General features: G+C 48.5%; 1 protein-coding gene across 1 annotated transcript in view; it reads right to left on the bottom strand.

The window, feature by feature from the left end:
• The window catches only part of LOC115096234 (max-interacting protein 1-like), a 36,495-nt gene extending 17,952 nt beyond the window's left edge, over positions 1 to 18,543 (bottom strand). The window contains 4 exon segments of the mRNA XM_029610744.1: positions 201 to 311; positions 314 to 371; positions 17,312 to 17,426; positions 18,518 to 18,543. Of these exon segments, the coding sequence (XP_029466604.1) occupies positions 201 to 311; positions 314 to 371; positions 17,312 to 17,426; positions 18,518 to 18,543 (310 nt within the window).
• Between the last annotated feature and the right edge of the window lie 475 nt (positions 18,544 to 19,018).

Raw genomic sequence — 19,018 nt, 5'->3', positions numbered from 1 at the left:
GGAATCGTTGGAGACTAGGACCACTGATCATAATTTTCTACTAATGCAATTTTAGCGAATGAACGTAAATAATCTAACTCAACTGTGTCTTAACAAGCACACTACTCTAATGTTATCAGAGTGGAAAACAAAAATACAAAATGAGGTAATGCAAAAATGTAAGGCGTCTCTTACTTCCATCCTGCTTAATGAATTCCTACCTCGTTCAGAATCAGATCGATCGGAAGAAGTGATTGATCCTATGCTGTCCATTCGTATTCGCTCCATCTCCTGAGTACTTTGCAACTGTTCCAGTCTTCTCTTTAAGAACTCTGTTCTCGTTCCAGGTTCTTAAGTTGGTGCTGACCTTTCCTCTCAGCCTCTTCAAGTTTCTAGAACATAAAATGGCATATTCACTATAAAGTACAATAATTTATTTTGTTAATGATTTTCTTAATGATCAATGGACACTAAGAGAAATGTATATCTGCTCATTAAAGTTGATCCTATGTTAATCAAACAACATGGCTCAAAATTCATAAGCTGCATTATTTGAGAGAAAGCTGGCTCCACCTCAAGATGTATAGCTAACTTTCCCCAGAAGCACTGGGATATTAATGATTGTCACAATGGTCCCAGGTCTGTCGTTTGAAGGGCCTAAGCAGCCTGATGAATTCCTCCCCAAGTATTCCAAAAACCCCAGGGGTCTCTACAGAATCTCTGCCTTCTCCCTCACTGTCTCTTGAGGCAGCCAAAATAAAAGTAAATAAATAAAACATTTTAAAAGTTAGCTTCTGTCAAGGTGCAAGGCCCGCCTTCTCCCACCTCCCCTTTTGTGAAACCCCTTCCCATGAAACTCAAACCCCCCAACTACCCTAGCCCACTCTCCTGACCCATATTTAACTAGCCCTGGCAGTCTAGTGGGTTCTGAAGTACCTGTTAGGGCTTCAGGCCCAGTGCCACTATTTTTCAAAATAGTACTGGCTGACAGCAGGAGGAGGAGGGCATGTGGTGTGGAAGGGCATTTGTCTGGCTGGGCCACCCAGGAGGAGAGGAAGGCTCTTCCACACTGGGAGAGGGTGCTTCTGGGCCATTGCTGTGTACCTTTAAGAAGATGGTAGCCCCAGACAAATTGATATTTTTCCCTTTGCTTGCAAAGTTTTTTCTTGCAGATTTTTTTCCACAAGAACAAATTTTTCAGGGAAGCCACTCTGGTATTTTGTCATGGAAGAGAAAGATGCTCTGGGAATGCCTCCCCTGGTGTTTTTCCCCCTACTGCCAGTAAAATACTGCAGTAGGGGAATGAGCCCCTTAGATTGTAAGGGATAGCGGCATACTTATTTATTTCAATTTCTATACCGGCACTCTGGTACAATCATATTTACAGTTCCTGAATGCAATCTGCTTTGAATTGCCTCAAAAATGGAATATGAAGCAAATAAATAGAGCTTTTGGCTATGGCCATTCCAGATTTACTGATGTCAAGAAAACCTGAGTGGACTACCTGACAGAAGGCTAAGGATCACTTGTATCCCAAGTGTAATGGCAGATTGCCATTATAGACTTACATATGACATTAACAGAAGAACAAAAGATTTACCATACTGGGTCAGACCAAGGTCCATCAAGCCCAGTATCCTGTTTCCAACAGTGGCCAATCCAGGCCATAAGAACCTGGCAAGTACCCAAAAACTAAGTCTATTCCATGTTACCGTTGCGTGGCTATTCTCTAAGTCAAGGGGAGCATGTAAAACTGCCCCATGTAAAACTGATAACAAGCAATCCTAGCTGCTCTAACATCGGGCCCTGGAACACCCGGCAACCAAGAGCATCCACAGCCCTGTGTTTTCGGCCCAGGGATGCCAAGGTATGAGTCCAAGTCTCTTCACCTTAAGGCAGACTCCACCACCACCGACTGGTGAGGAAGCGGACGGCGATCAAACCCCGTGGTGGGTTGGACCAGATATACTGAATCAGTCTTCTGGTTCACAGGGGGAATGGAGGTGGGGGTGTTCCCAGAGTGGGGTGACCGCTCCTTAAAGATGTCTGGAATGGGTCAGCCACCACCTCCTTAGGAGCCTCCATAAACTGCAGGATTTCCAAAAACTTGTGACGAGAATCCTGTTCTGTCAAAAGCTCAAAAGGCACTGACTCCGCCATGGTCTTAACAAAAACCAGTGAAGAAAGATCCTCTGGAGGGTTCTTCACCTCTCCTCCTACGGGTGGAGAGGGTTCAGATGGCAAGTTTTCCGATTCCTGCATGGAGGAAAAAGGCACCTCACCCTCCCAGGGATCATAGAGGGCTTCCCCTTCACTGTGAACGTCCAGAGGGCTGCAGGGGAGCATCAATGGCACAGAGGGCGTCGATCCGGGGGCCCCGGAAAAGCCAGAGGTTGTCGGGGTGCCGTGCGCAATGGAAGGCACCATCGACCCCGAAGGACTCTCCTCATCAGAGGAGTCTCTTACCAGAATGGGAACTGGTGGCAGCAGCAGCAATGCTCCCCTTGGCCGCAAAGGGGCTTGAGGTATCGAAGCTGGCTGCATCAGTAAGAAACTGAGCAGCTGCTCCAGCAGAGGTACAAGCACTAATGAGTCTACTCTTGCGGTGGTGACTAGGTCCCAGTGGAACCAGAGGCTCAATGCCCTGCAGGGCTCGGCCAACTGCCAACCGCACGCGCCTCTCTAACTTCTCCTCAAAAGTTGCTAAGGGCAGAACCTCATGAAGGGAGGTGGCAACGGAATCGGACTGACCCCCGGTGTCAGGGAGTGGAACCAAACCTTCCACCAGCATCGGTGGGAACCGCTGAGAGTCTTCGGGAGGAGCAGAGGGCACCTCCTCCTCCGGATGAGACCGCTTCGGCGATGCCTTTCCGTAGTCTGACTTCGACGAGGACGAGCGGTGTCAGTCTTTCCTTGACTTCTTGTGGTGCTCACCTCAGTCCTTCCCCGGGCCAGATGTCGAGGAACCCGACCTAGACTGAGAGGATATGGATCTCGCTCGGTCCCCCACCCCCACCTCAGGATCAAGGAGCAGTAGCGGAGGGGAGATCGAAGGGGTCAAAGCCGAGACTCCTTCCCTTGCGAGGTACAAGTCCCAGATGCTGCCAACAGATCAGATTTTTTTTTTTTTTTTTTTTTTTTTAGAGCTGAACAAGTTTCCATTTTGTCTAACTATGCCAGACGGCCCTTAGGGGTTACCTGGGTGCAAAGATCGCAATCACCAACGTTGTGCGATGCCCCCAGGCAAAGGACATAGACCTTGTGGGGGTCTGTGATGGACATAGGCCGGAGGCATCGGCAAAAGTCAGACTATGCCATCTCAAAAATACGCACCACGCAGTTGATGGCCAGTGGCCACCAGAGGGCAACACTGTCTGTAATCGACCACAAGTTTTAGAGAAAAATTTACCAAAAGCAATGAAGAAAAAACTCGCGAAACGCAGAGGGACCCTACACAACACTGGAAGTGAATTATCACCAAAAAACGCGAGCTCCACAGCCATAAGGCTTAAGCTTCACGGAAAGCAGAGTTGCTTACCTGCAACAGGTGTTCTCCCAGGACAGCAGGATGTTAGTCCTCACATATGGGTGACATCATCGGGTGGAGCCCTGTCACGGAACACTTTTGTCAAAGTTTCTAGAACTTTTGACTGGCACACTGAGCATGCCCAGCATGCCACTAACCCCGTGGCCACAAGGGGTCCCCCTTTAGTCTCGTTTGTAACAAAAAGTACGAGTGAAAATAAAATAAGAAAACGTAGGCGAACCCAACTCCGCGGGGGTAGTGGGTGGGTTTTGTGAGGACTAACATCCTGATGTCCTGGGAGAACATCTGTTACAGATAAGCAACTCTGCTTTCTCCCAGGACAAGCAGGATGGTAGTCCTCACATATGGGTGAACAGCGAGCTATAGGATGCCCCGACTGACGGGGTCACTATGCTAGACCAGAACCGTCAGATAAAGACCCAGGAACCAAAGATTCAAGGGAAGGGGGGGGAAGGAAAGTATAGCAGCACCAGGCGGGAGACGTCCCTTGGTTCCTTCCCCCAGATGTTGTGGGACCGGAGGAACCACAGTGTGGGGAAGTTGAGGGTGTGGCTAAAGGAGCCAAACAGCTGGCGGAAGAGGCGGAGTTAGCCACAGGATAAAAAGGACTCCCTAGGAGAGCAGTCTCAGTCTCCTGCCGGGGACTGAGGAGGAAGGAACGGGCTGCCTGGCTGCTCGGGGAAACTTGGACACTGGATATCCCCGACGGTGTGAAGGACTTCAACCACTATCACAAGGAAGGTGAGCGTGGGGACTTCTGTTGTTTGGACATACAACAAGGACACTTTGCCTGGAGAACTGCCGGTGGGTGGCTGTATCTCTGGGGAAGTGTTGAGCTCCCAGAGGTACGGAGGGAGGTGGCAGTTAGGCCCAGTGGGGCCGGACTCCTGAGCTATGGACATTGAGAGGGACTTCTGAAGCCAGTGGTTAGACAGTGAGTTGCTGGCTCAGTGGGGAAGGCATCGGCCTTCCATCCAGGTGGTGAGGGTTCAATTCCCACCTGGGAACTTGTAGGATAAATATTACTAAATTGCTATTTGAGTTTCCAAGGGACCAGGGAAGCTCTGCAGGGATTGGATCCCGGGAACAGACGCAAGAGACGGTGTACAGACCGGTGAGAGCGTCACACCGACCAAAGCAAACCAAGCAGCACCCAACAATGTGCAACAGGCACAACAACAAGGGTGCTGTTGGTAAGTAGGGCAGCCTGAAATTCACAGTGGGCTGTAGGTAGGAAGAGTTGGGTTACTAAACTGGAAACAAGTTACGTAGCACAGACTGGCCAAAGACACAGTCTTGCCTGCCAGCCTTGTCGAGACAATAATGAGCTGCGAAGGTACGGAGAGAGCTCCAAGTAGCAGCTCTGCAGATGTCCGCAATAGGAACCGAACGGAGGTGCGCTACAGACATTGTCATGGCTCTGACTGAATACGCTTTCACTTGTCCCTCTAGCAGAAGGCCTGCTTGTTGATAGCAGAAGGAAATACAGTCTGCCAGCCAGGTGAACAGGGTTTGCTTGCCCACCGCAACTCCCAGTTTGGACTTATCAAAAGAGACATAAAGTTGTGTGGATTTCCAATGGGCTGCAGTGCAGTCTAAATAAAAGGCGAGCGCCACTCTTACAGTCCAAGGAATGCAGGGCCCGCTCACCTGGGTGTGAGTGAGGTCTTGGAAAAAAGGTGGGCAGTATTATGGATTGATTTAAGTTGTCAGACACTACCTTCGGCAAGAATTTAGGGTGAGTGCGGAGCACTACACGGTCGTGGAGAAATCTGGTTTAAGGTGGGTACGTTACCAGTGCCTGTAGCTCACTGACTCTGCGAGCTGATGTTATAGCCACTAGGAAAATAGCTTTCCAAATGAGATGTCATAGCTCGCAGGAGTGTAGGGGCTTGAATGGAGGTCAAATGAGCCATGCTAGCACAACATTGAAGTCCCATGCCATAATTGGGGGATGCAGTGGAGGCTTCAGTTGTATTAAGCCTCTCATAAAGCGCCCTACTAGGGGTTGCGCCAAAATTGGGGCATCTCCTATACCTTTATGGTAAGCAGCTATGGCACTTATATGTACTCAGATGAAGAAAGTTTGTAGGCCAGACTCCAAGAGGTGCCATAGGTAGTCCAGGAACCTTGCTGTCATGCACCACAAGGAGAATCTGTTCCACTTTGAATGGTAAGATTTCCTAGTAGAAGGCTTCTGTGAAGCTATGAGGACCTGGGACACATCGTTAGAAAGGTTAAGGGATTACAGAATCAACCTTTCAACATCCAGGCTGTCAGAGACAGAGACTGGAGGTTCGGATGATGCAACAGTCAGTCGTTCTGCATTATTAGAATTGGTGCCGTGCCCAGGCGAATTGGTTGCTGGACTGAGAGGTCACGTAGAATGGGAAACCAAACTTGTCACGGCCAGTATGGGGCTATGAGGATCATTGTGTCCCAGTCTTGTTGTAACTTCACAAGAGTCTTGCTGATGAGTGGAATAGGAGGGTATACATATAGTAGACCCGTGCTCTACGAGTGGGCGAAGGCATCCATCGGTGGTGTCTTGCAGCTGCGGTGTAGAGAGTAGAAGCGGTCAACCTTGCGGTTGTAAAAAAACGCAAACAGGTCAATGTCTGGGTGACCCCACTGGTGGAATATTCGGTTCTCCACAGTGGGATCTAGGGACCATTTGTGGGGATGAAAGGTCCGGCTGAGATGGTCTGCCATCACATTGTTTATGCCTACCAGGTAGAGGTTGCTCTCAGCAGCATGGCATGTGATAGAGCCCAGGCCCAGATCTGTGCTGCTTTTTGACATAGCAGGTAAGAGCCTGTGCCCCCTTGCTTGTTTAGATACCACATTGCTACCTGGTTGTCTGTTTAATTAGGATTACTTTGTTGGATAGGCAATCCTGAAATGTGAATAGGGCATACCGTATCGCCCGGAGCTCCAGAAAGTTTATCTGGTGGTTTGCTTCCACTCTGGTCCAGGTTCCTTGGGTTTGTAATTCGTTGATATGGCCTCCCCAACCTAAGTTGGAGACATCCGTGGTCAATGTAATCTGAGGATTTGGTGGCTGGAAGGGTAGTTCTATCTGGAGATTGGACTCCTGTATCCACCAAGCCAGTGAGTGACGAAGTTGGCTGGTTATGCAGACAATTTGTGACAGATCTTTGTTTGAGTGGGACCACTGGTCCTTTAAAGTCCATTGTGTTACTCTCATGGCTAGGCAAGCCATTGGGGTAATGTAAACTGTGGATGCCATATGTCCCAGCAAGGTTAGCAGTTGACAAGCTGAAATTGTCTGACGAGTCTGTACTGCTTTGGCCATGCGTGACAGTGTGTGTGCTCGATCCCTTGGGAGAAACACTCTGGCTGTAATGGTGTTCAGATCTGCTCTGATGAACAAGAGGGTGCGTGACGGAGTCAGATGAGATTTGGGATAGTTGATGAGAAATCCCAACAACTGTAGCAGGTGTATGGTAAGAGAGGGACTGAAGCACTCTCTCCCTGGATGGACTCTTGAGTAGCCAGTCATCTAAATATGGGTAGACATGGATAGTGTGCTGTCTCAAGTACGCTGCCACACATTTCGTGAATACTTGGGGTGCTGATGCAAGACCGAACGGCAGCACTCTATATTGGAAATGTCTGACCTACGATGAATTGGAGATATTTTCGATGAGGAGGGAATATTGCTATATGGGCATAAGCCTTCTGAAGATCCAGAGAGCAGAGATGTGGGAAATATGCGCTTGCCAGCAAGCCATTTCATCAGGTTTAAACACTAACTTCCCTTCTCCCTGACATTTGCCTGAATAAAAGCATCACTTGTGCTTAAGCCTCTCTGCCTAGGAGAGGATACCTGACTTCATGTATTTCTCTGGCCTATAATTAATCCTGTTAGCCTGAAAGAAGGGCTGGTGTTCCCTAGTCAGAGGCAGGACAAAGTCAGGAGGTATAGATTTCAGCAGCCAATGATATGATCCGTGCACACCCCCTGAGCCAAAGCCAATGGTGTAATGACTCTTCTGTTGCTATGGGAAAGTAGCCAATCATGTAATGACACATCATCTGCCTTTGTATGAATGTACAATAAAAGGAAGAGGCTCGGGAGGACAAACCCTCTTTGCCCTCTTTGCCCTCCCTCTTCCTGCCTGCGATGAAAGCTCTTCATTACTGCTACACAGAGACAATCTCCCTTTTGCAGGAGAGGGAGCATGGTTCCCAAAGTAACCATCCTGAACTTCTCCTTGCGAAGATGCTTGTTTAGGGCTCGGAGTTCCAAGATGAGGCGTATGCCGCCGGATATTTTTGGAATCAGAAAATACTGAGAGTAGAACCCTCTTCCTCGCTGCATTCGGGGAACTGGTTCTACAGCTTTGGAATGCAGTAGGATAGAGAGTTCCGTCTCGAGAAGTGGAGTGTGATCTGTCAGACTCCACGCTGGACGTGGTGGAGAGTCTGAGGGCAGTGTAAGGAAATTTAGATGGTAACCATTGGTCGGTGGTGATTGTTGGCCAATTGGTGGCGAAGTGGCACAGGCGGCCTCCCACAAGAAAAATGATTGGGGGGAGGAGGTTTACTGCTGCTCTCTAGATGGGAGTCAAAAACCCGCTGCAGGACCAGTCTGAGGGGCTGGTTGAACCTTGGGGGGAGGTCTGTGCTGTCGAGGTTGGCCTCTGTGAGAGGGTGTGGTTGGGCTAGCACGGGATGGAGGAGGGTAGTACCTACGTGGTCTATAGGTTAGCTTCCTAGTATCTTGCCTAAAACCTCTTTTGGTTGTGGACGAGAAATCTGAGTGGACAGTGGACAATTGGCGCAGGGTTTCATGAGTTGCGCCACTGCCTCTTCAACTTTGTCACCAAACAAATTTTCCCTTGTGCAGGGAAGGACCTCATGTTTTCCGGCCCTTTTGTAGGATGGAGGACAATCCTTCTTGGAATTAGTCAGGTAAGGTTTCCGAAAAATCTTGGACTTGTTTCCAGAGATTTCTGGTGTACTGTGTCATATAAAGTTGATAGGCTGCTATACGAGCCATCATTACGGAGCCCTGGGGAAACTCTGTGGCCTAAAGCATCCAATGACTTTGTTCCTTCCCAGGTGGGGCAGAAGAGTGAGGCTGAGATCTTAGCCTTTTTCTGAGCGGATTCCACCACTACGGATTGGTGGGGTAATTGGCTCTTTTGAAAACCTGGGCTTGATGAACCAGGTATGTGGCGTCAATTTTCCTGTTTACTGGAGGCACAGTTCCTGGGTGCTCCCAGATTGCGGTGAAAGAGGTCTAGAAGAACCTCATGGACAGGAATTGCCATGACCTCTTAGGAGCATCCACAAATTGTAGCACCTCCAGCATTTTATGTCTGGCGTCCTCTTCCGTCTGCAATTTGAAAGGAATGGTTTTGGACATCTCCTTGATAAAACTAGCAAAGGAGAGGTCCTCCGGAGGGGAGCGGCGCCTTCCGGGGGTGAAGGTTCTGACAAAAGCTCTTCAGAAACTTGTGAGTCAGAGGAATCGTCCCCCCCCCCCGTCCCCCCCCAAGGATTGTATGGTGAGTCCCCTTCACCCCGTGGCCCTTCAGATGGGGGTAGAAGTCCAAGTCCAGATGGATGGGAGGGTGGCACCGATGGAAAATGAGGAGTCATCGAGAATGGTGGTGCCGGCACAGAGGACGGTGGCGCTGGCACTGGAAGCATCGGTATCTTCGATGGACGTCGAGGAGCGAATAAGCTTGAAGGTCCGGGAATCTGTTCCGGCATCGGTGGCTCCCGGGGGGGAGGGGAGGAGCCATGGGCTGCAAAGTCATCATCCGAAGATACAGGGATTGGAATCAATGCCGGGGGGAGGAATCGGTGCCAATAATCCTGAAGGTGTGGGCACCGATGGAAGGGCACCGATAAGGATGTCCAAACGCTCGAGGAGCGGAGTCAAAATAACAGGCACCGGATCAGGCGTTGGTATCGGGGTCGGCGCCGGTGGTGACTGGAAGCCCCAAAGGGCATTTACACTGCCCTCTTGGACCATATAGTCCAATTCCTCCCGGAAGGCTGGCATAGATAATGTGGCGCCCGGGTTGGAGGATGGCTAGTCATTGCTGGAGGGTCCACTAGAATTTGTGGAGTCTCGGCACCCGGCACCGTTGCAGGTGGGGAACGCCTCGGAGTCCTGGGTCCAGAGGAGGATAGGGGGCTCCTCTCCCTTGGACTTTTTATAAGGCGGCTCGGCCGAGGTAGATGCTGCTGCCTTGTCAGTGCTGGTACCGGACGAAGATGCACGTAGGTGCCGGTGACGATGCTTCTCGCGATGCTTGGCCCGGACAAGGACGCTGAGGTCTTCGAATGTGACTATGCCGGTGACGGACGATCACTGGTTTCTCGATGCTGTTGAGACGTCGATGGAGAAGGGGTCGAAGACGACGGAATCTTTCGAGTTGGTGCGCTCTTACCTGGAGTCAATGGCGACGAGTGCTTTGAAGCAAACAAGTGCTCCATCTTCTCCAGGCGAGCACGGTCGCCTTTAGGGGTCATTTGAGCATAACTAGTGCGATGTTGGACATCGTGGGAAGGCCCAAGGCATAAAACGCACACGTCATGAGGGTCCGTAATGGACATAATCCTCGGACACTCGGGACACTTCTGAAACTCGGTCACCATAGTGAAAAAGGGGGCGGCACGCAGTCGGTGGTCGTCGGACACCGAGAAGTACATCACCGGGAACCGACTGCAAAAAAACGTGCTAAACTTACCAAAGCGTTAGCGGAGGTCGGTACACGATGAGGGACCCCAGGACGAGGAAAAAGTGTGAAGAAAATGTTCAAAAAGTTCAGTGAGGAAAAGAATTGTGAGAAATTCCCACAGAGCTCCTAAGAACCGCGAGGCAACTGCTGCGCAGAAAAAAAAAAAAAAAGAGACTGAAGGGGGACCCTGTGTGGCCACAGGGTTAGTGGAAAGCTGGGCATGCTCAGTGTGCCAGTCAAAAGTTCTAGAAACTTTGACAAAAGCGTTCTGTGACAGGGCTCCATCCGATGATGTCACCCATATGTGAGGACTACCATCCTGCTTGTCCTTGGAGAAAAATAATTTCTCTCCCCAAATGTATTCTTCAGTTACCTGTGCTGTCTCCATTTTTACATGTATCGGTCTGTGGATTAGCAAAATAAGAAAATTATTCCTTACCTGCTAATTTTCGTTCCTGTAGTACTAAGGATCAGTCCAGACTGTGGGTTATGCTCCCAGTCCAGCAGGTGGAGTCAGAAGCAAAAACTCGAGGGGAGGTCTATATGACGTCACCCCCTATGCCTCAATCCTCAGTAACTAAACTTACAAAGCCAAAGAGAAGAGACGGAGGGATCAAGAATAACACTTGTTCAACAATTATGAACGAAGATTAAACTAATAAAAAACAACTCACAAAAGGAACTTGTCCAACTGAACTGTGTAAACAGAAAAACCCCTGGAGCCCCAGGGGGAGTTTATAAGAAGCAGAAAGAATAGGAGTGACGAGCAGAGGCTTATCCCAATTACAACCCTTAAAAAACTAGGGAGGGCGTCTGGACTGATCCTTAGTACTACAGGAACGAAAATTAGCAGGTAAGGAATAATTTTCTTTTCCCTGTACGTACAAGATCAGTCCAGACTGTGGGATGTACCAAAGCTTCCCTACTCCGGGTGGGCCGAAACCAGCCCTGCTCTCAAGACACTATCTCCAAAGGAACCGAACTCCGGAGTCCGAACATCTAAACGATAGTGCCTAGAGAAAGTATGTAGTGATTTCCAGGTGGCCGCTCTACAAATTTCTTGAGCAGACACCAAAGAACTTTCTGCCCAGGACGCAGCCTGCGCCCGAAGGGAATGTGCCTTAACACCCAGAGGTGGTTGGCGCCCTTTCCCTATATATGCAGCAGCAATTGCACCCTTCAACCATCGAGCTATGGTTGTTTTAGAGGCCATCTGACCCCTCCTGGGGCCTGACCATAGAACAAAAAGATGATCCGTAAGACGGAAATCATTAGTGGACGCCAAGTACTGCATGAGACATCTTTTAACATCCAAGCTGTGGAGCTGTCTGGAATCAGACAGCGAGAAAGAAGGAAGTTCTACCGACTGGTTTAAATGGAAAGAGGAGACTACCTTTGGTAGAAAAGAGGGTACCGTCCTTAGGGAAATACCATCATCAGAAATACGGAGGTAAGGTTCTCGGCATGACAAAGCTTGGAGTTCTGAAATACGACGAGCTGAACTTATGGCTACGAGGAAGACAGTCTTGAGAGTGAGGTCTTTGATGGTGGCCGCACGTAAGGGCTCGAACGGAAGTCCTACAAGAGCCTTGAGTACCAAATTAAGACTCCAAGAGGGACAGGGCGACCTGGAAGGAGGATTCAACTGCCGTACGCCCCTAAGAAAACGGAGTATAATCTGGGTGAGAGGAGAGTGGAGGAAAGCATCCCCCGCCTTGCAGCAAGGCTCCCAACGCTGCCACCTGTACCCGAAGGGAGTTATATGCAAGACCCATGTCGAGACCAGCTTGTAAGAAAGCTAAGACTTGAACCACCGAGGCGTTATCTGGTACAATATCACGAACCACACACCAATCCTCAAAAACTTTCCAAACTCTGACATAAGTAACTGAGGTGGATGTCTTTCTAGACCATAATAGAGTAGAGATGACTGCCTCCGGATATCCTTGGCGTCTCAACTTACGCCTCTCAAAAGCCAGGCCGCAAGACAGAAGCGATGTGCCTCCTCTAAATATATGGGACCTGTTTGAGAAGACGAGGAAGATGACTTGAAGCGAAAATCGGACCGTCGCGAACTAGATGAAGTAGGTCTGCGAACCATGGTCTCCTCGGCACATTCCGGGGCTACCAGAATTACTGGTCCTGGGTGATCTTCTATGCGACGAAGACCCTCCCCACTAGAGGCCCACGGAGGGAAGACATAAAGAAGTATCTTTCTGGGCCACGGAGGACCAGAGCATCTACGCCTTCCGCCCCGTGTTCTCGCCTGCGGCTGAAAGAAACGAGTGGCCTGTGCGTTCTTGGCTGTGGCCATGAGATCTACGTGAGGGAAGACCCCCAACGATCTGTATCAGAATCATCGCTTTCTGGAGAGCTCCCACTCTCCCGGATCCAGACGTTGTCGGCTGAGAAAATCCGCCTGAACGTTGTCTACTCCTGCGATTGTTGAGAGGCCGCTAACCGAAACAAGTGTGTTCCGCCCACTGCATTAAGGCGTTCCGCTTCCCACGCAACCAGGTGACTCTTCGTGCCTCCCTGCCGGTTGAATGTAAGATACGTGGTTGGCATTGTCCGAGAGAATCCTGACTGCTCTTTTGACGAACAAGAGGAAGGAATCCCTGTAAGGCAAGGCGAATGGCCCTTGTCTCCAACTGGTTGATGGACCACTGACTTTGCTCGTGTGTCCAAATTCCTTGTATGGAGCTCGACTGGCATACCGCCCCCCAACTCGTGAGGCTGGCATCCGTGGTGACTACTAACCAATCCGGTGTCTCCAAGGATACTCCCTGGGCCAGATTGTGAGGGTCCAACCACCAATGGAGACTGAGTCGAGCTGCCGGTGGAATTGGAAGAACCGCACTGTACTCTTGAGATGTCGGCTTCCAACGGGATAGCAGAGCCTTCTGTAGAGGCCGAAGATGCGCAAAAGCCCATGGAACTAGATCGATCGTGGATGCCATAGTCCCCAGTACTTGTAGATAATCCCAGGCTGTTGGAACTTGGAGAGTCAGAAACGAGAGACCTGTTCTCTCCATGCCTGCGCTCGCTCTGGACGTAAGAACACTTTCCCCTCTCTCGTGTTGAAGTGAGCGCCCAGAAATCCAACGACTGAGAATGGAGTAAGACGGCTTTTGTCGTAGTTGATTATCCAGCCCAGGGACTGAAGCAGGGACACTACCCTTTCTACTGCAAGGATCCCCTGTCTTCGGGACTTTGCCCGAATAAGCCAGTCGTCGAGATATGGGTGAACCAGAATTCCTTCCCGACGAAGGGCCGCTGTGACTACAACCATAATTTTTGTAAAAACTCGAGGAGCTGTGGCTAGACCAAAAGGTAGTGCCTTGAATTGGAAATGCTGTCCCAGAATCTTGAAACGGAGAAAACGTTGGAAATCCGGATGGATAGGAATATGGAGGTACTCCTCCGTCAAGTCCAAAGAAGCGAGAAATTCCCCTCGATGGACCGCTGCTAAGACCGACCTGAGCGTTTCCATGCGGAAGCGAGGAACCCGGAGTGCTCTGTTGACAGTCTTGAGATCCAAAATGGGCCGGAAGGATCCCTCCTTCTTGGGAACTACAAAATAAATGAAGTAGTGACCTCGACCCAGCTCGGTGACTGACACTGGTCTTATCGCTCCTAAAGAACGCAGTCGCTGGAGAGTCTGACGGACGGCTTGCTGTTTGTGGAGAGAACCGCAAGGAGAGAAAAGAAATCTGTCTCTGGGGGCGCGGACAAAATCCAACGCGTAACCTTGTCTTAGGATGTCCAAGACCCACTGGTCCGAAGTGATTCGAACCCACTCCCTGTAAAAGAGAGAGAGCCGGCCCCCCACCCGCGGAGTCAGCTCGTGGGCTAACTTGGCATCATTGCGACGGCTTAGAGGTTGAGCGGGTCGCTGTAGCCTCTTTACCTGTCCGCCGACCTCGAAAGGACCGATTCCAGCCTTGTGAGCGATAGGAAGGAGTCCTTGACGCTGGTTGTTGTCTGTTTACACGAGTGCGTCGCTGGTTCCGGGATCGGTTTCTTGAGAAACTAAAGGATCTAGCTGAACGAGGCCTGTCCTCTGGAAGCTTATGTACTGCATTCTCATTCAGGGACTTGATTATCTGATCCAAGTCCTCATCAAAGAGGAACTTTCCCTTGAAAGGCAAAGAACCCAGACGTGTCTTGGAAGAAGAGTCCGCTGACCAGTTACGAAGCCACAGAAGACGGCGGGCCGAAACTGCTGCAACCATCGACCGAGAGAGAACTCTAAGAAGGTCATAGAGTACGTCGGCACCATAAGCAATCACGGACTCTAACCTATCTGCCTGTTGAGCCTCAGAAGTAGGGAGGTCCTGCGAGGTGAGTAGTTGTTGAACCCAACGTAAGCCCGCCCTCTGTGCAAGAGCGGTGCAAATAGCCGCTCGTACTCCGAGAGCCGAAACCTCAAAAATTCTTTTCAGAAAAACTTCCAACTTCCTATCCTGTAAGTCCTTCAAGGCTGGACCGCCCGTGACAGGGATGGTGGTGCTTTTAGTCACCGCAGAGACTGCAGAATCCACTGCCGGTACCTTAAGGAGGTCCAGAAAATCCACCGGAAGAGGATATAATTTTTCCATAGCTCTGTTAACCCTGAGGGAGGCCTCAGGAGTTTCCCATTCCCTAGAAATCAGTTGTAAGAAACTGGGGTGTGTAGGAAAAGCTTTAGCCATGGGACGAAGACCCGCAAGGAGGGGGTCTCCCTTCTTAATCTTGGGGTCTGAAGGAGTTGGATCCGGGGGAGGGTCAATGTCCATCTCCTGGAGAATATGTGGAATGAGACCCTCCAACTCCTCTAATTGGAAGATGCGAAGTACCCGTGGATCGTCTCCTTCAACCTGAACTGATAGCGTAGGATCCTCTCCTAGTGGGTCTGGAATCACATTTCCCTGTGGGATAACCGGAGAGGTCCGTGGTGGACCCATGGGAGGCTTAGAAAGAATCGGAGTGGAAATTATAGGATGGTTCACACCCTGTGCCGAAGGTCCCCCTAGAGAGGGATCCAAACGTGATATCTTGGCAGGAGGAGGACCCGAGGTCGAAGCTAGGGGCTGACCGCAGCTCTGTAAAAAAGCGCGATGCATTAAAACCACAAACTCCGGGGAAAAACCTGGCAAACCTGGAGGAAGCCCTCCCAGGGGTTCCCCTACCTTAAATTGCTCTCCTGAGCCGACCGTAGGTGTTGAAATGGCAGCTTGACGAGGAACTGGGTCCCCCAGCTCCTCACAATCTGAAGCGCCAGTTTCCTCCTCAGAGAATAAAATGGCCGCCGTTCCTGCGCTCAGCGGAAACGGGGCTTGCCGCTGACGAGAAGTGCCGTCTTCCATTTGGTGTCCTGTGCCTTCCCCCGATGGCGTGCCAACTTTTTCGGTGGGTTTACAGTCGGAGCACAGCCCCTCGTCCGAGAGGCGACTCCCCAAACGCCCACAGGAAACACAAGTCGACGTCCGCGACATGAGAGAGAAAATCCTTCCCTTGGGGAGGCAGGAACCAGACAGCGCGGCAGAGACCTGAAAAGGTCGTAGTTTTTAGCAAAAATGCTAAGACACCCTCCCTCTTCCTACCGAAGCAAGCACTGCCGGGGAAAGGACCTCCCAGAAGGCGGCAGCCCTGCGGAATGGCGCTTCGCGGAGCAGCGGGTAGGAGAGCCGGGAGGAGGGGTGTTCAAACGTGACAGGAAAATTAGCTAGAAACGCCGCCCTCCAGTGCCGCCAGAAGCGGCAAGAGGTGAAATGTACTGTCTCTGAAATAAAAAACTTAAAAAGAAAGTGAAAACAGAAAACAGTAAGCCAACAAGGTCCTGTCAAAAAATTACCAGACAAAAGTCTGAAACAAAGGCTATATTAAAACTAAATACTACTTTTTTTTTTTTTTTTTTTAATTATCTTGATCCCTCAAAAGAAACAGGAAAAGGCCTAAAACCTAGAAAACCTGTGCTGGGGACCGTTAAGTCCCCTGCTCACACCTGCTGGAGTCAGAAGATACTGAGGATTGAGGCATAGGGGGTGATGTCATATAGACCTCCCCTCGAGTTTTTGCTTCTGACTTCACCTGCTGGACTGGGAGCATAACCCACAGTCTGGACTGATCCTTGTACGTACAGGGAACACCTTAATTTTTTTTTTTTTTATTTATAATGGTCAAATATTTAACTAACAAACTAATCTAGCACTGCTGTTTTACAAATTCTGTTCTCTATCTCAATCTACCCTGTGTAAAGGGCTCTAATCTCATAAACTAACACCACCCCTTTCAAAAGAGTGCATTCTAAAGGTGATCAACTCCTTTATCCTTGATTATTGATTCACATACACAAAGATGTCCTAGTGGTTTGTCATAAGCTGAAGGGGAAGCCCATTCTGAAACTGAATTCTTCAGTGTCCTTTCATGCCAGTAGAGGGCACTCCAGACAGTATGTCACTTTGAACTTTTTTGCAACTGACCCTCTGATCAAACACAGGGATAGCCCATCCAGGCAAATCTGATGACTTAGGAATTTTTAATAAACTACAGAGTATTGTTTTTGTCAGACAGCTTGAAAACTTTTAAGTCTTTATTAAAGGCATTTTTATTTATGCAAGCATATTATTCATTTTGTTAGGAAGTCAGATGATTAAGACCAGAACAGCATGTAAGTTTCAATGCATTTTGAATCTTTGATTGATTTTTTTGTACATCACTTAGATTCATGTTAAGCGATTCATAAATTTTGATAAAGATAAAGTAGCAGAGGAACATGGAAAGACTATGGACTTACAGAATTTTTCTGTAAGTAATTTGTTTTCTTCATCCATCAAACAGCAAACCCTGAGAATCACAATACAAATCTTTTTTATCTTAATTGTTGTGTCAATACTAACTGACTGCATTCACCTCTGTTAGGTACTGAACAGTTTACTACAAGAAGCTATATGGAACAATTTTTAAAGTAGATTTTCAGCTAAAGCCTTGCTCAGCAGAAAATTAATTTTGGCTACTGGGTGAGATTTACTTGCTGTCAGAGAAACTAAAAGTTCTGGTAACTCTCAAATATAATTCTTACCTTGATGTGTGCTTTGGCTTTATTAAGAAGCCCAAGTGTTGTGTGCCTGGTGCAGTCTGGTCCTAATGGTATCAGCACTTTTAAACGTTCTAGACACAGGCGGAGGTGAGCTCGCCTAGAATGAAGAAAAGTATATTTTTAAATATATATCCTTTACATTTAAACAGTGTTGTCTACATAGTAGTGTAACAAACAAATTAACATGTTTACAAGGTGAACCAACAGTCTTAAGCTTGAACTCATGGAGGTTGATACTCAAAATTAAACAGCTAAGTTTAATATATTAAACTTAGCACAGCTAAACTGCTGAACTGTTAGTTAGCCAGATAAGCCTTACTCACTTTAGAGCTGCTACTGAAAATCGGCACTTATCCAGCTAAGTTAACTAGATAAGTAACTCTTCCCCAAAATGACCATTTCCTGCCCACCACTTAGCCAGGAAAGTACTTATTTGTCTAAGTGGTGGTGGCCATTAAATGTAGTCAGATATTCAGCTGCCGCCACTTAGCTGGTTAAGTCCTTGCTTATACGGCCAAGTGGTGCTGAATGAAGTGCATGATGAACCTTAAGAATCAAAAAACTTTAAAAAGACCTAGTCAGGCTACAAGTTTCTGAAAAATAAATCTTATTTTAGATGTTTTTATACCCTGTTTAGTTAGCTTTGCCTGCTATTTTAGGATTTTTTTTTTTAGTTCAATAGAGGTTCTTTATTCTATCAATAGAAGATGCACATTACAAAAATGCTTTTTCATAGCATTAAACTTACAACCATGCTTAAGTTTTTTGATATTTTTAAAGTTTTCTACTGAAAATGTAGAAAATATATGTGCATGGTAACAGACATAAAAAGGCTGAATTAGTACAAGTTTGAAACTGATTTTACTCTCCAACTCTAGGACAGCATTCCACTGCTTTACATAAAATGTGCTTCTATCTCAGCCTCATCACAGCCACTTAACAAAATTGTCCCGCATTGATATTACATTTGGCAAGGAAAATCCTTAAGAGTTTGCAACCTGAATGCCAGCCATTTCTGATCCAAGCATAAGGTAAGTAAACAGAAGGCCTGGATTTAGGCACAGGCAACAAATTTAAGGCACTGGAGTTCCCAATCTGCCACGTCATCATCTGGGACATGTGCTGCCCTAACGCTGACCCCCACAGCAGCAACTCTTAAAATTCAGCATGAAGCTTGAGAGCCCTCACGTGCCAAAACGTATGATATTGGCCATACCTCCTCTCTTTGTCATGGGCTTCCAATCATCATGGAAACTCGTGCAAGGGTAGGAAGCACACACTACCTTTCAGCACACCAGGAGTCACAGGCCTCTACACTGAATTTAATTGGAGTTATTGCTGCTGTAGGGTCAGCAGTGCTGCAACTCTGAGGAGTGGGTGAGTATTTTGAGAAGGAAGGATCTGGCCGAAGTGGGGTCAGAATTTTCTGGGTCCTTGGCAGCTCCATAAGTTCGGATAAGGGGGAAACCCCCCTTGCCTATGCATTACCCAATTTTGAATCTGGCACTGGAAAATGTAAGATTATTTCAGGTGGAAAATGAGTTTTACTTAAGATGAATGAATTATATATGTATATTAAAGATTCAACGAAAGACAGTAGCCACGGTTGAAGCTTTTACGAATGGTGCTATTGTTCACAAGATAATTCAACCCCCTTTTGTGCCTGTTACTGAAACTTGTATCTCCAAT

This window comes from Rhinatrema bivittatum, chromosome 7, assembly GCF_901001135.1.
Source record: "Rhinatrema bivittatum chromosome 7, aRhiBiv1.1, whole genome shotgun sequence".
Lineage (NCBI taxonomy): Eukaryota > Metazoa > Chordata > Amphibia > Gymnophiona > Rhinatrematidae > Rhinatrema > Rhinatrema bivittatum.
The sequence above is the reverse complement of the archived record's forward strand: the minus strand, read 5'-3'. Positions and strand labels throughout refer to the sequence as shown.